The 16,818-nt window shown below is 37.8% G+C and overlaps 1 protein-coding gene across 1 annotated transcript in view; it reads left to right on the forward strand.

Moving 5' to 3' along the window:
* The window catches only part of LOC132561640 (protein virilizer homolog), a 99,551-nt gene extending 83,917 nt beyond the window's left edge, over positions 1-15,634 (forward strand). The window contains exons 33-40 of the mRNA XM_060226343.1: positions 1,135-1,237; positions 2,525-2,807; positions 3,685-3,746; positions 8,440-8,645; positions 8,948-9,101; positions 9,208-9,295; positions 11,733-11,852; positions 13,853-15,634. Of these exons, the coding sequence (XP_060082326.1) occupies positions 1,135-1,237; positions 2,525-2,807; positions 3,685-3,746; positions 8,440-8,645; positions 8,948-9,101; positions 9,208-9,295; positions 11,733-11,852; positions 13,853-13,925 (1,089 nt within the window). The 3' untranslated portion in view covers positions 13,926-15,634. The remainder of the gene's footprint in view (positions 1-1,134; positions 1,238-2,524; positions 2,808-3,684; positions 3,747-8,439; positions 8,646-8,947; positions 9,102-9,207; positions 9,296-11,732; positions 11,853-13,852) is intronic.
* The last annotated feature ends 1,184 nt before the right edge of the window (positions 15,635-16,818 follow it).

The raw sequence follows: 16,818 nt of genomic DNA on the forward strand, positions 1-16,818 counted from the left end.
TTTTATCTGTCTCCTTTATTAAGGACCCCATGTCCACTTCAACCCTGTGTTTTATCTGTCTCCTTTATTAAGGACCCCATGTCCACTTCAACTCTGTGTTTTATCTGTCTCCTTTATTAAGGACCCCATGTCCACTTCAACCCCGTGTTTTATCTGTCTCCTTTATTAAGGACCCCATGTCCACTTCAACTCTGTGTTTTATCTGTCTCCTTTATTAAGGACCCCATGTCCACTTCAACCCCGTGTTTTATCTGTCTCCTTTATTAAGGACCCCATGTCCACTTCAACCCTGTGTTTTATCTGTCTCCTTTATTAAGGACCCCATGTCCATCTCCTTTATTAAGGACCCCATGTCCACTTCAACCCTGTGTTTTATCTGTCTCCTTTATTAAGGACCCCATGTCCACTTCAACCCTGTGTTTTATCTGTCTCCTTTATTAAGGACCCCATGTCCACTTCAACCCTGTGTTTAATCTGTCTCCTTTATTAAGGACCCCATGTCCATTTCAACCCTGTGTTTTATCTGTCTCCTTTATTAAGGACCCCATGTCCACTTCCACCCTCTGTTTTATCTGTCTCCTTTATTAAGGACCCCATGTCCACTTCAACCTTGTGTTTTATCTGTCTCCTTTATTAAGGACCCCATGTCCACTTCCACCCTCTGTTTTATCTGTCTCCTTTATTAAGGACCCCATGTCGACTTCAACCCTGTGTTTTATCTGTCTCCTTTATTAAGGACCCCATGTCCACTTCCACCCTCTGTTTAATTTTTTCTCCCTCATTAAATTCCCATTTCCACTTCAACCCTGTGTTTCATCCATCTTCTTCATGAAGAACCCCCTTATACGTCTACATTGGTTAGCAAGATTGGTAAATATATTAAGTTGATACTAATTGTTGTGAAATTAATTGAAGTTTGGATGCTAGATGTAGTATAATGATATGAATGCTGTTATCATTATCCCTGCAACCTCTTTTTTGATATTATTTCATTAAACACTGTATGTAAAACTTTTCACATAAAGTTTTTTGTGGAAATAATAGTGAGAATATTACAATGTTTCTTGAAATAAAAATACTTTCACACAAAATAGTAAAGCCGTTGTTTTATACTGATTGTTTTCATGGTAACAGGATAGTGCAAAGGAGGAGGAAAGCTTAGAAAGTTTGTTGGACAATATGGTTAATCTGATGAAAATGCTGCGTGAACCCAGTACAGACAGCCAGGACAAGACAGGTAATGTTCCTATCTATATCTGGTCGATGCTTCACACACAGGACAAGACAGGTAATGTTCCTATCTATATCTGGTTGATGCTTCACACACAAGACAAGACAGGTAATGTTCCTATCTCTATCTGGTCGATACTTCGCACACAGGACAAGACAGGTAATGTTCCTATCTATATCTGGTCGATACTTCGCACACAGGACAAGACAGGTAATGTTCCTATCTATATCTGGTCGATACTTCACACACAGGACAAGACAGGTAATGTTCCAATCTATATCTGGTCAATACTTCACACACAGGACAAGACAGGTAATGTTCCTATCTATATCTGGTAGATACTTCACACACAGGACAAGGCAGGTAATGTTCCAATCTATATCTGGTCGATACTTCACACACAGGACAAGACAGGTAATGTTCCCATCTATATCTGGTAGATACTTCACACACAGGACAAGACAGGTAATGTTCCTATCTATATCTGGTCAATACTTCACACACAGGACAAGACAGGTAATGTTCGTTTATATATCTGGTCAATACTTCACACACAGGACAAGACAGGTAATGTTCCTATCTATATCTGGTAGATACTTCACACACAGGACAAGACAGGTAATGTTCCTATCTATATCTGGTAGATACTTCACACACAGGACAAGACAGGTAATGTTCCAATCTATATCTGGTAGATACTTCACACACAGGACAAGACAGGTAATGTTCCAATCTATATCTGGTAGATACTTCACACACAGGACAAGACAGGTAATGTTCCTTTATATATCTTGTCAATACTTCACACACAGGACAAGACAGGTAATGTTCCTATCTATATCTGGTCAATACTTCACACACAGGACAAGACAGGTAATGTTCCTATCTATATCTGGTCGATACTTCACACACAAGACAAGACAGGTAATGTTCCTATCTATATCTGGTAGATACTTCACACACAGGACAAGACAGGTAATGTTCCAATCTATATCTGGTCGATACTTCACACACAGGACAAGACAGGTAATGTTCCAATCTATATCTGGTCAATACTTCACACACAGGACAAGACAGGTAATGTTCCTATCTATATCGGGTCAATTTTAAGTACTTTTTGTAATATCTTCAAGAAATGTTTTTGTAACAGCTTGATATAGTTTGAAACTTGCCTTTACATTTACTATGCACAAATATTTAACCATTATACTCTGTCAATATGTTTTATTTCGGAATAAGTGACAATGTTCTCCTCTATATGACTGGTTGTACAAGATGCATTTTACACCTCAGCTGTGTTGGAGCCTGTTCTACCTGCAACTGAGTCACTCAATGCCATGTTCAACATGCGGGCAGTGTTTGTGGTTACGGATGGTGAAGATGAGCGTCTCAGTCCTGCCTACTGGTTAGCCAATCCTGCACTAGATGAAGCCGATATTGAGCCAGACATGATTCGCTTTGACATGGAAAGCATGTGTGCCAAGCATTGTCCAGAGTTTAATCTAGAGGAAGAACTAAAGAAGACAACTATGTCCTCTACTGAGGAACTTACACGACCTCGAAGGCTGAAACAGGGGTAAGTTCACAGATGACGGGAAGATCCAGAATAAAAAGGGAAAAGTGAAAAAAAGGCAAAAATTTGAAAGAGGGTTTTGTTTTTTGTGGTCATGGTACAAATGTTTATGATCAATGTTGTATTTTAAGACTTACGAAAGTCAATAAATGTAATGGATGATGCAGATATTTAATGGATAGAGATATTCATACACCCAGTACTATAAAATTGTATTTCCAAATGACAGGGAGCAGGGGGGTGTAAGTCAGCCATTGGCTTACAGGTCTAGTTTCATTTGGTATATTTTACAAATATTTGCTCTGATAACTGAAGCTTAGAAGTTGTCTTTAGATATAGTTCCTGCCAACGTCATCAGCTGTCTTTTTGTTAACTATTCTTTTCATCGCTACTTTTTGAGAAGTATTGGAAGAATCTTTCTTGAATTTCATATATACGTTCCCCTTGGTCCCTAGTTATTGCCCATTTGATGTTTGGACTGAGCTAAAGAACTAGGAGACTGACAGCAGCCGTCTTTTATTTTGACTATGAAAGTTTGTTATTGCTATGTCTTCAGACGTATTGGATCGATCTTTCACAAATTAAATACATAGGCTCCGTTTGGTCCCTAGTTGTGCCTGTTTGATTTTTTTAGAACCAGCAAAACAAAATGTTGACATGCAGCCATCATGGATTTGGCAGTCACAGATTATGATATCTATTACTTAAGAGGAATTTCAAATTTCATGAAATTTGTATAATTTCTATGATATATGAAAAATGGAAAAAGTTCTTTTAAAATTTTTTCAAAATGTCAATAATCAGATTAGTCTTGTAAAATTTGACAGATGGATGTTTGTATAAAGAGACTTTTAAATGGAAAACCTCTTGTTTCCTTCAGTGACAGGAGGAAGTCCCAGGAAATTAGTATCAACAGAGGACGTGGTTTCAGACGACCTTTTGGTGAGTCTCCTATCAAACCCTTACTCTTTCGACCTTTTGGTGAGTCTCCCATCAGACTTTTACTTGTGACGACCTTTTGGTGAGTCTCCCTTATTTGTGACGACCTTTTGGTGAGTCTCCAATCAAATTCTTACTTGTGGCGAACTTTTGGTGAGTCTCCAATAAAACCCTTACTTGTGGCGAACTTTTGGTGAGTCTCCAATAAAACCCTTACTTGTGGCGAACTTTTGGTGAGTCTCCAATAAAACCCTTACTTGTGACGACCTTTTGGTGAGTCTCAAATCAAATTCTTACTTGTGACGACCTTTTGGTGAGTCTTTAATCAAATTCTTACTTGTGATGACCTTTTGGTGAGTCTCCAATCAAACCCTTACTTGTGACGACCTTTTGGTGAGTCTGCAATCAAAGCCTTGCTTGTGTCGACCTTTTGGTGAGTCTGCAATCAAACCCTTGCTTGTGTCGACCTTTTGGTGAGTCTCCAATAAAACCCTTACTTGTGACGACCTTTTGGTGAGTCTCCAATCAAATTCTTACTTGTGACAACCTTTTGGTGAGTCTTCAATCAAATTCTTACTTGTGACGACCTTTTGGTGAGTCTTCAATCAAATTCTTACTTGTGATGACCTTTTGGTGAGTCTCCAATCAAACCCTTACTTGTGACGACCTTTGGTGAGTGCAATCAAAGCCTTGCTTGTGTCGACCTCTGCAATCAAACCCTTGCTTGTGTCGACCTTTTGGTGAGTCTCCAATAAAACCCTTACTTGTGACGACCTTTTGGTGAGTCTCCAATCAAATTCTTACTTGTGACGACCTTTTGGTGAGTCTTCAATCAAATTCTTACTTGTGATGACCTTTTGGTGAGTCTCCAATCAAACCCTTACTTGTGACGACCTTTTGGTGAGTCTCCAATCAAACCCTTGCTTGTGTCGACCTTTTGGTGAGTCTGCAATCAAACCCTTGCTTGTGTCGACCTTTTGGTGAGTCTCCAATCAAACCCTTGCTTGTGTCGACCTTTTGGTGAGTCTCCAACAAACTCTTACTTGTGACGATCTTTTGGTGAGTCTTCAATCAAATTCTTACTTGTGATGACCTTTTGGTGAGTCTCCAATCAAACCCTTACTTGTGACGACCTTTTGGTGAGTCTTCAATCAAATTCTTACTTGTGATGACCTTTTGGTGAGTCTCCAATCAAACCCTTACTTGTGACGACCTTTTGGTGAGTCTCCAATCAAACCCTTGCTTGTGTCGACCTTTTGGTGAGTCTCCAACAAACTCTTACTTGTGACGACCTTTTGGTGAGTCTCCAATCAAACCTTTGCTTGTGACGACCTTTTGGTGAGTCTCCAATAAAACCCTTACTTGTGTCAACCTTTTGGTGAGTCTCCAATCAAACCCTTGCTTGTGTCGACCTTTTGGTGAGTCTCCAATCAAATTCTTACTTGTGACGACCTTTTGGTGAGTCTCCAATCAAACTCTTACTTGTGACGACCTTTTGGTGAGTCTCCAATCATATTCTTGCTTGTGTCAACCTTTTGGTGAGTCTCCAATCAAACCCTTACTTGTGTCGACCTTTTGGTGAGTCTCCAATCATATTCTTACTTGTGACGACCTTTTGGTGAGTCTCCAATCAAACTCTTCCTTGTGACAACCTTTTGGTGAGTCTCCAATCAAACTCTTACTTGTGACGACCTTTTGGTGAGTCTCCAATCAAATTCTTACTTGTGACGACCTTTTGGTGAGTCTCCAATCAAACTCTTACTTGTGACAACCTTTTGGTGAGTCTCCAATCAAACCCTTGCTTGTGTCGACCTTTTGGTGAGTCTCCAATCAAATTCTTACTTGTGACGACCTTTTGGTGAGTCTCCAACAAACTCTTACTTGTGACGACCCTTTCGGTGAGTCTCCAATCATATTCTTGCTTGTGACGACCTTTTGCTTGTGAAAATTTTCATTAGTCAAAGTTACTTTCAATAACATGAGCTGAACTCTCAGTAAAATCATTATTCAGTTTGTAATTTTTCTATGAAACAGTTCAAATGACGGGAACAGTAGTGAAGGAACAGTAGTGAAGGAACAGTAGTGAAGGAACAGTAGTAGTGAATGGAACAGTAGTAGTGAAGGGAACATTAGAAGTGAAGTGAACATTTGAAGTGAAGGGAACAGTAGAAGTTAATGGAACATTTGAAGTGAAGGCAACAGTAAAAGTGAAGGCAAAAGTAAAAGTAAAGGGAACAGTAGAAGTAAAGGGAACAGTAGAGGTGAAGGGAACAGTAAAAGTGAAGGCAACAGTAGAAGTGAAGGGAACAGTAGAGGTGAAGGGAACAGTAGAAGTAAAGGGAACAGTAGAGGTGAAGGGAACAGTAGAAGTGAAGGGAACAGTAGAGGTGAAGGGAACAGTAGAAGTGAAGGGAACAGTAGAGGTGAAGGGAACAGTAGAAGTAAAGGGAACAGTAGAAGTAAAGGGAACAGTAGAAGTGAAGGCAACAGTAGAACAGAACAGTAAAAGTGAAGGCAACAGTAGAGGTGAAGGGAACAGTAGAGGTGAAGGCAACAGTTGAGGTGAAGGGAACAGTAAAAGTGAAGGCAACAGTAGAAGTGAAGGCAACAGTAGAACAGAACAGTAAAAGTGAAGGCAACAGTAGAGGTGAAGGGAACAGTAAAAGTGAAGGGAACAGTAGAAGTAAAGGGAACAGTAGATGTGAAGGGAACAGTAGAGGTGAAGGCAACAGTAGAGGTGAAGGGAACAGTAAAAGTGAAGGCAACAGTAGAAGTGAAGGGAACAGTAAAAGTGAAGGGAACAGTAGAAGTGAAGGGAACAGTAGAGGTGAAGGGAACAGTAAAAGTGAAGGGAACATTAGAGGTGAAGGGAACAGTAGAGGTGAAGGGAACAGTAAAAGTGAAGGCAACAGTAGAAGTGAAGGCAACAGTAGAACAGAACAGTAAAAGTGAAGGCAACAGTAGAGGTGAAGGGAACAGTAGAAGTGAAGGGAACAGTAAAAGTGAAGGCAAAAGTAAAAGTGAAGGCAACAGTAGAGGTGAAGGGAACAGTAGAAGTGAAGGGAACAGTAGAAGTGAAGGGAACAGTAGAGGTGAAGGCAACAGTAGAAGTGAAGGGAACAGTAAAAGTGAAGGCAACAGTAGAACAGAACTGTAAAAGTGAAGGCAACAGTAGAAGTGAAGGGAACAGTAAAAGTGAAGGGAACAGTAAAGTGAAGGGAACAGTAAAAGTGAAGGGAACAGTAGAGGTGAAGGCAACAATAAAAGTGAAGGCAACAGTAAATGTGAAGGCAACAGTAGAAGTGAAGGGAACAGTAGAACAGAACAGTAAAAGTGAAGGCAACAGTAGAAGTGAAGGGAACAGTAAAAGTGAAGGGAACAGTAGAAATGAAGGGAACAGTAAAAGTGAAGGCAACAGTAGAAGTGAAGGCAACAGTAGAACAGAACAGTAAAAGTGAAGGCAACAGTAGAACAGAACAGTAAAAGTGAAGGCAACAGTAGAAATGAAGGGAACAGTAGAAGTGAAGGCAACAGTAGAACAGAACAGTAAAAGTGAAGGCAACAGTAGAACAGAACAGTAAAAGTGAAGGGAACAGTAGAACAGAACAATAAAAGTGAAGGCAACAGTAGAACAGAACAGTAAAAGTGAAGGCAACAGTAGAAATGAAGGGAACAATAGAAGTGAAGGCAACAGTAGAACAGAACAGTAAAAGTGAAGGCAACAATAAAAGTGAAGGCAACAGTAAATGTGAAGGCAACAGTAGAAGTGAAGGGAACAGTAGAGGTGAAGGGAACAGTAAAAGTGAAGGCAACAGTAGAAGTGAAGGCAACAGTAGAACAGAACAGTAAAAGTGAAGGCAACAGTAGAAGTTAAGGGAACAGTAAAAGTGAAGGGAACAGTAGAACAGAACAGTAAAAGTGAAGGCAACAGTAAAAGTGAAGGCAACAGTAAAAGTGAAGGCAACAGTAGAACAGAACAGTAAAAGTGAAGGCAACAATAAAAGTGAAGGCAACAGTAGAACAGAACAGTAAAAGTGAAGGCAACAATAAAAGTGAAGGCAACAGTAGAACAGAACAGTAAAAGTGAAGGCAACAGTAGAACAGAACAGTAAAAGTGAAGGCAACAGTAGAAGTGAAGGGAACAGTAAAAGTGAAGGGAACAGTAGAAATGAAGGGAACAGTAAAAGTGAAGGCAACAGTAGAAGTGAAGGCAACAGTAGAACAGAACAGTAAAAGTGAAGGCAACAGTAGAGGTGAAGGCAACAGTAGAACAGAACAGTAAAAGTGAAGGCAACAGTAGAAGTGAAGGCAACAGTAAAAGTGAAGGCAACAGTAAAAGGGCAACAGTAAAAGTGAAGGCAACAGTAATAGTGAAGGCAACAGTAGAACAGAACAGTAAAAGTGAAGGCAACAGTAGAGGTGAAGGCAACAGTAGAACAGAATAGTAAAAGTGAAGGCAACAGTAGAAGTGAAGGCAACAGTAAAAGTGAAGGCAACAGTAGAACAGAACAGTAAAAGTGAAGGCAACAATAGAACAGAACAGTAAAAGTGAAGTCAACAGTAGAGGTGAAAAAGATGAGAAATTTAGAAAACAATGTTGAAAATAAATAGTAAGTAAAAGGTGTTTGATGTGAAATATAATGACAACATGCAAAGAAACATTCAAATATGGAAATTACTTGTAATATTTTAACAGTTGCTCCAATGAGAGGACGAGGTATAGCTAGAGGCATGATGAACAACACTGGACGCGTGGATTCCTTCCGTTCTCGACCTCCAAACACCAGCAGACCTCCTTCAATGCATGTCGATGATTTCATGAAGTTGGAAAAGGGTTCTCAGGGTCAACAATCTCCAGCACAATCTCTTACTCCAATACCAGAGCGAAGAATGATGGGAAAGGTAGGCTGACAGTATTTCATCATCAATATACAAAATACATGAAATTGATGAAGATTGCTATAAGAATGAAAATATATTATACATAATTATGGAAAAGAGAAGGAGAAGAGAGGAAAATTGTTATGAAATGAAAAAGTAAATGCATAATTGTTATTGAAGACTGTGTTTAGGATGAAGATCACACCTTCAGTAGGTATGTACATCTATGTATGGACCAGAGAGTGATAAAATATCCATTTAGCTTTTATTTGTTCTTTAAAAGAAACAGCTATGAAGTAAGGCGTCATGTTTTTGTCTGACAGGAGATGAACAGAGGCGGTGGGAGAGGAGGAAGGGGGTTTGACCGCGGTGGATTTGACCGAGGTGGCGGTGGACGGGGATACAGAGGAGGGCGCTTCTTCACACCACCTACTAACTACAATCGTAGTAGTGACAGAACAACAGACACTACCTATGGTATGTTGTCCCTGTCTTAACCTGTTATAATGTGATAAAGATTTAGATAATTATTATGACTGTAAAATAATATGAATAATTCAGCTTTTGTATTGTCCATTTGTAGGTGAAAGTAATCGAGGTGGAGGACGAGGCAGTTTCTATGGTAACAGACAAAAGTCAAATTTCAATAGTCCGCGATCTTTTGAAAGAGAGTAAGTAAAAACATTCCTATGGGTACATGTTCAATGAAATGCTAAGACATCCATATCTTACATAAGTACTGAGAACTTGGTGGGAGAAAGTCATAGCGAGAAATGGTTATATCCTTAAGTACAGCGTGTGTTAAGTCATAGTGAGAAATGGTATCATCCTTAAGTACAGCGTGTGTGTTAAGTCATAGTGAGAAATGGTATTATCCTTAAGTACAGCGTATGTGTTAAGTCATAGTGAGAAATGGTTATATCCTTAAGTACAGCGTATGTGTTAAGTCATAGTGAGAAATGGTTATATCCTTAAGTACAGCGTGTGTGTTAAGTCATAGTGAGAAATGGTTATATCCTTAAGTACAGCGTGTGTGTTAAGTCATAGTGAGAAATGGTTATATCCTTGAGTCGGCGTATGTGTTAAGTCATAGTGAGAAATGGTTATATCCCTAAGTACAGTGTATGTGTTAAGTCATAGTGAGAAATGGTTATATCCCTAAGTACAGTGTATGTGTTAAGTCATAGTGAGAAATGGTTATATCCTTAAGTACAGGGTATGTGTTAAGTCATAGTGAGAAATGGTTATATCCTTAAGTACAGCGTATGTGTTAAGTCATAGTGAGAAATGGTTATATCCCTAAGTACAGTGTATGTGTTAAGTCATAGTGAGAAATGGTTATATCCCTAAGTACAGTGTATGTGTTAAGTCATAGTGAGAAATGGTTATATCCTTAAGTACAGGGTATGTGTTAAGTCATAGTGAGAAATGGTTATATCCTTAAGTACAGCGTATGTGTTAAGTCATAGTGAGAAATGGTTATATCCTTAAGTACAGCGTGTGTTAAGTCATAGTGAGAAATGGTATTATCCTTAAGTACAGCGTATGTGTTAAGTCATAGTGAGAAATGGTTATATCCTTAAGTACAGCGTATGTGTTAAGTCATAGTGAAAAATGGTTATATCCTTAAGTACAGCGTGTGTGTTAAATCATAGTGAGAAATGGTTATATCCTTAAGTACAGCGTGTGTGTTAAGTCATAGTGAGAAATGGTTATATCCTTGAGTCGGCGTATGTGTTAAGTCATAGTGAGAAATGGTTATATCCCTAAGTACAGTGTATGTGTTAAGTCATAGTGAGAAATGGTTATATCCTTAAGTACAGCGTGTGTGTTAAGTCATAGTGAGAAATGGTTATATCCTTAAGTACAGCGTGTGTGTTAAGTCATAGTGAGAAATGGTTATATCCTTGAGTCGGCGTATGTGTTAAGTCATAGTGAGAAATGGTTATATCCTTGAGTACAGCGTGTGTGTTAAGTCATAGTGAGAAATGGTATTATCCTTAAGTACAGCGTGTGTGTTAAGTCATAGTGAGAAATGGTTATATCCTTGAGTCGGCGTATGTGTTAAGTCATAGTGAGAAATGGTTATATCCCTAAGTACAGTGTATGTGTTAAGTCATAGTGAGAAATGGTTATATCCTTGAGTCGGCGTATGTGTTAAGTCATAGTGAGAAATGGTTATATCCTTAAGTACAGGGTATGTGTTAAGTCATAGTGAGAAATGGTTATATCCTTAAGTACAGCGTGTGTGTTAAGTCATAGTGAGAAATGGTTATATCCTTGAGTCGGCGTATGTGTTAAGTCATAGTGAGAAATGGTTATATCCTTGAGTACAGCGTGTGTGTTAAGTCATAGTGAGAAATGGTATTATCCTTAAGTACAGCGTATGTGTTAAGTCATAGTGAGAAATGGTTATATCCCTAAGTACAGTGTGTGTGTTAAGTCATAGTGAGAAATGGTTATATCCTTAAGTACAGCGTGTGTGTTAAGTCATAGTGAAAAATGATATTATCCTGAAGTAAAGCGTATGCGTTAAGTCATAGTGAGAAATGGTTATATCCTTAAGTACAGTAGTGAGAAATGAATAGCAAACTACAAAACGGTTATAGGCTCAATCTATGGTCTAATGTATTCTGCTGGTCATAAAGTATATCAGCTTTTTTTCAAATACTGTGTAATTCTAATATTTTTTTCTTATCATTTTACGAGTTCCCGGATATAAAAGTTTCACAGAAGATCAGCTTGATCAATTCATATGAGACCTTGAGATATTGGTTTCCATGTATATGTATGTTTTTATGCTTTTTTAATTCACTGTGAAATATTTTGTGTGCTTATGATTTCATCTATTTAAACATTGAATCCCCTACAACTATTACCAACTTATACAGTCATATATACATAATATATAATTACATTCATTTTCTAAACTGCATAAATAATTAAATGTATAACTGTGATTTCCAAGTCTGGTAGAATTCAAGCAAGTGAATTTTCATCTGCTGGCTTGTTGTCTTGTATGTCATAAGACAACTGACAATATCTTACAAATTATATTATAATTACCTGTATTCTTAAATATTTCTAACAACTCATCTTTGTTTGTAGTGATGTAGGAGTTGGAGGCAGAGTAGGGCAGGGGGAGAGAAGAGGTGGAAAGGAGTTTCGTTTCTCTCCTCAAGGTCGTGGAAGTTACTGGAACAAGGACCAGGACAGCAGTGGTGGAAGGTAAGGTGTTTCATTACTTCTATACTGAATCAAAGATCAAAGACATTACGAAAAGTTCAAGCTCATACCTATACACTGTAAAAGGTCAGGGACAGACAGTCCAAGGTCAGACCTATACACTGTAAAAGGTCAGGGACAGACAGTCCAAGGTCAGACCTATATACTGTAAAAGGTCAGGGACAGGCAGTCCAAGGTCAGACCTATACACTGTAAAAGGTCAGGGACAGACAGTCCGAGGTCAGACCAATACACTGTAAAAGGTCAGGGACAGACAGTCCGAGGTCAGACCTATACACTGTAAAAGGTCAGGGACAGACAGTCCAAGGTCAGACCTATACACTGTAAAAGGTCAGGGACAGACAGTCCAAGGTCAGACCTATATACTGTAAAAGGTCAGGGACAGGCAGTCCAAGGTCAGACCTATACACTGTAAAAGGTCAGGGACAGACAGTCCAAGGTCAGACCTATACACTGTAAAAGGTCAGGGACAGACAGTCCAAGGTCAGACCTATACACTGTAAAAGGTCAGGGACAGACAGTCCAAGGTCAGACCTATACACTGTAAAAGGTCAGGGACAGACAGTCCAAGGTCAGACCTATACACTGTAAAAGGTCAGGGACAGACAGTCCAAGGTCCGACCTATACAATGTAAATGGTCAGGGACAGACAGTCCAAGGTCAGACCTATACACTGTAAAAGGTCAGGGACAGACAGTCCAAGGTCAGATCTATACACTGTAAAAGGTCAGAGACAGACAGTCCAAGGTCAGACCTATACACTGTAAAAGGTCAGGGACAGACAGTCCAAGGTCAGACTTATACACTGTAAAAAGTCAGGGATAGACAGTCAAAGGTCAGACCTATACACTGTAAAAGGTAAGGGACAGACAGTCCAAGGTCCAACCTATACAATGTAAATGGGCAGGGATAGACAGTCCAAGGTCAGAACTATACACTCTATAAGGTCAGGGATAGACAGTTCATGTTCATATCTATACATATACATATAAAAACTGGCTTCCAAGCCATATCTTACCCAAAGTTTTATGTTACAATATTATGATGACCTCCATGTAACAGTTATCCATAATTCCATCAGAAATGACACACTGCCATCTCTTTCACCATTCGACAACTTCTGAACAGGAAATTCAGTCAAACCAAGTTATATTGAAATCCTTGCTGAATGACAAAATACATTTTTGACTGTTCAATGAACTTCTTATCTGTTGTTCGATAAGGTACAGGTAAAATACTTGCATATGCAACAAACAAAACACAATATATCTGCAATTTTGTGTAGGGACGTAATAAAGAAAGCCAAAGAAAAACAATGATTGTTGTTCATTGATTCATGTAGAGTGTTTTGCAAAATCAGAAAAGTAAGTAGCTGTGGAAGAAGATTGGTCTATTGAATATTGTTCTGACTGTGGATATATTGTTAAACTGATTGTGTTGTCAGAATATCTCCAAAACAATATCACACCATCCCTACCTGTGTCATTATATCACACCATCCCTACCTGTGTCATTAGATCACACCATATCTACCTGTGTCATTATATCACACCATCCCTACCTGTGTCATTAGATCACACCATATCTACCTGTGTCATTATATCACACCATCCCTACCTGTGTCATTAGATCACACCATATCTACCTGTGTCATTATATCACACCATCTCTACCTGTGTCATTATATCACGCCATCCCTACCTGTGTCATTGTATCACACCATCCCTACCTGTGTCATTATATCACACCATCCCTACCTGTGTCATTATATCACACCATCCCTACCTGTGTCATTATATCACACCATCCCTACCTGTGTCATGGTCAATTGTTGTGACATAACAAAAGTAATTTTCACAACCTCAGTTGTGTGAGGTAACAGAGAATCTACATAACTCTTAGTTGTCTGGTTATGATTACATTTGACAACATTTTAGTCTTATTATTAATTCAGTGCAAACTCTGATTTAATTCTGTTGTAGATTTGGAGGCCAGATATTCAGGGGAGGAAGGAGGGAGTATCCCGGACATCATCAGCGCTCATTTACCAAATAAATCACCAGCACCATCTCCAGGACATCAACATGGTTCTTTACCAAATAGATATCACCAACACCATCTCCAGGACATCAACATGGTTCTTTACCAAATAGATATCACCAACACCATCTCCAGGACATCAACATGGTTCTTTACCAAATAGATATCACCAACACCATCTCCAGGACATTAACATGGTTCTTTACCAAACAGATAACACCAACACCATCTCCAGGACATCAACATGGTTCTTTAACAAATAGATATCACCAACACCATCTCCAGGACATCAACATGGTTCTTGAACAAATAGATATCACCATCACCATCTCCAGGACATCAACATGGTTCTTGAACAAATAGATATCACCAACACCATCTCCAGGACATCAACATGGTTCTTTAACAAATAGATATCACCAACACCATCTCCAGGACATCAACATGGTTCTTTACCAAATAGATATCACCAACACCATCTCCAGGACATCAACATGGTTCTTTAACAAATAGATATCACCAACACCATCTCCAGGACATCAACATGGTTCTTGAATAAATAGATATCACCAACACCATCTCCAGGACATCAACATGGTTCTTTAACAAATAGATATCACCAACACCATCTCCAGGACATCAACATGGTTCTTGAACAAATAGATATCACCAACACCATCTCCAGGACATCAACATGGTTCTTGAACAAATAGATATCACCAACACCATCTCCAGGACATCAACATGGTTCTTGAATAAATAGATATCACCAACACCATCTCCAGGACATCAACATGGTTCTTGAACAAATAGATATCACCAACACCATCTCCAGGACATCAACATGGTTCTTGAACAAATAGATATCACCAACACCATCTCCAGGACATCAACATGGTTCTTGAACAAATAGATATCACATAGTGCAATTAAACTTGAAATTATATTTCTCCTGATTGAAAATATATGTAATTGAAATTCAGATTTCCAAGAATATAATTTATAGAATTTTGAGAATAAAGAAGTCCTTTAAATGTTTTTTATGGGGATATTTGTGCTGGAATTAAACTTTAGCAATTGAGAATACATACCTTGCCATATACCTGTAGAAAAGTGTGAGATGTGTTACAACATGATCATTCACTCTGAGTTAATAGAAATTTACACAGTGTTAATCAGTTCTGAGAGACTTAACAAAAATCACACTTTAAGGTCAGAGTCTTTAAATATTGACAGAATTGAATAATATCAGTATACTGAAATAAAACGATCAACAAAGGGAGATAATCACACTCAGACTTATAAGAGGAACATGCAGTTCTATGGAGTAATTCCTGATACAGACATCATCAGTTGTATAGAAATTCTACATATTTTATGTATCAAACACATACATGTTTGTTTTCATGATGCTAATGCTGTTGTTGTAATGGCAATTGTGACAGTGACTCTATGGTTCAGTTTTGAATACCCAGAAGATTATGAGAACTAGTGCTTACTATTCAGCTTGTGTTGATTTCAGAGACTTCTGAAGCTGAACTAATATGTTGACTTTTTACTTCTGACAATGTATTAAATCATTGTGCTATCGAACAATTTCTTTGTATATATACCATTTTGTGACCAATGCATGGTTATCATAAATATGGACGTTTTAAATTGTGCTTTATGATGTATTCCCATGTTGACAAAACAATAGAATAGTAATAAAGCATCAAATTTAGTCTGGAGGTTTTAGTTTTTTATAAAGTTCCATTTCTTGGAGGGAACTCTGTGGCAGCAGTCTATTATATTACATTTTCTGAACTTGAGTGATTACATGTGCAAGGATTGAACTAAACTTACACTGAAGCAAAAGGCCTATAGTCATGCTAGGTATCTTTAGTGAAGGACTAATGGATTTTGTTTATTGGTAAATGACCTTGACCTACACAGGAGTTGTAAATGTTGTTTCTTTGATGAAATGAAAACAAATATTCTGTAAACAAATATGTAAATGCACACCACATATGTATTACACATAATATGTATTACACTTAATATGTATTACACATAATATGTATTATACTTAATATGTATTACACATAATATATGTATTACACATAATATGTATTACACATAATATGTATTACACTTAATATGTATTACACATAATATGTATTACATAATATGTATTACACATAATATGATGTATTACACATAATATGTATTACACTTAATATGTATTACACATAATCAACAACATTTGATATTTGTATCACTCAAACTGAAATGTAAATATTCATGACAATGAATATTGAAATTTAAAGTTGAGTACATATTAAATAAGCATAGTTTGTTGATATAAACAATGTTTATTTATTCTGTGATATTTTCCCACCATAATTTGGTATCAACATTTGGTTTAAAAGTGGAAACTAAAATATATACTAGGTACATGTATCTGAAACTGAAGTCATTTCAAATAGACAACAAGAAAACCACATGTTGGGCACTAGATTTTCTCAAGATGAAATAAAGTTCTTTCAAATATACTACATGCAGTGTGCATATGTAGATAGATGGTTACTGTTGCATCAATTTGAATATGTGGGTAATTTAAACAGTTATTTTTTTCAATAAAAACAATAATTATATCTCAAGGGATAATTTGAAACCCTTTCTTTTCATATTTCACTGCAATTTCTTAGCAGTGGATTAACATCTGAGGGTTTCAGAAGATAATTATATCATAGCTGACACATTTTTCATTATTCTGTACATGTATTGTTTTTGCCAATCAGCCATTTTAAAGGTGATTATGGGTGATGTCAGCTTTGATGATTCAAATTTTTTTTCCTTAAGCATAATTTCATATAATTCACAATTGTTCAACAATATGTATTACCTTTTGTTTGGAGTGACCAAA

Source organism: Ylistrum balloti, unplaced genomic scaffold (assembly GCF_031769215.1).
Source record: "Ylistrum balloti isolate Yb309-2 unplaced genomic scaffold, AGI_CSIRO_Ybal_v1 Utg371248, whole genome shotgun sequence".
Lineage (NCBI taxonomy): Eukaryota > Metazoa > Mollusca > Bivalvia > Pectinida > Pectinidae > Ylistrum > Ylistrum balloti.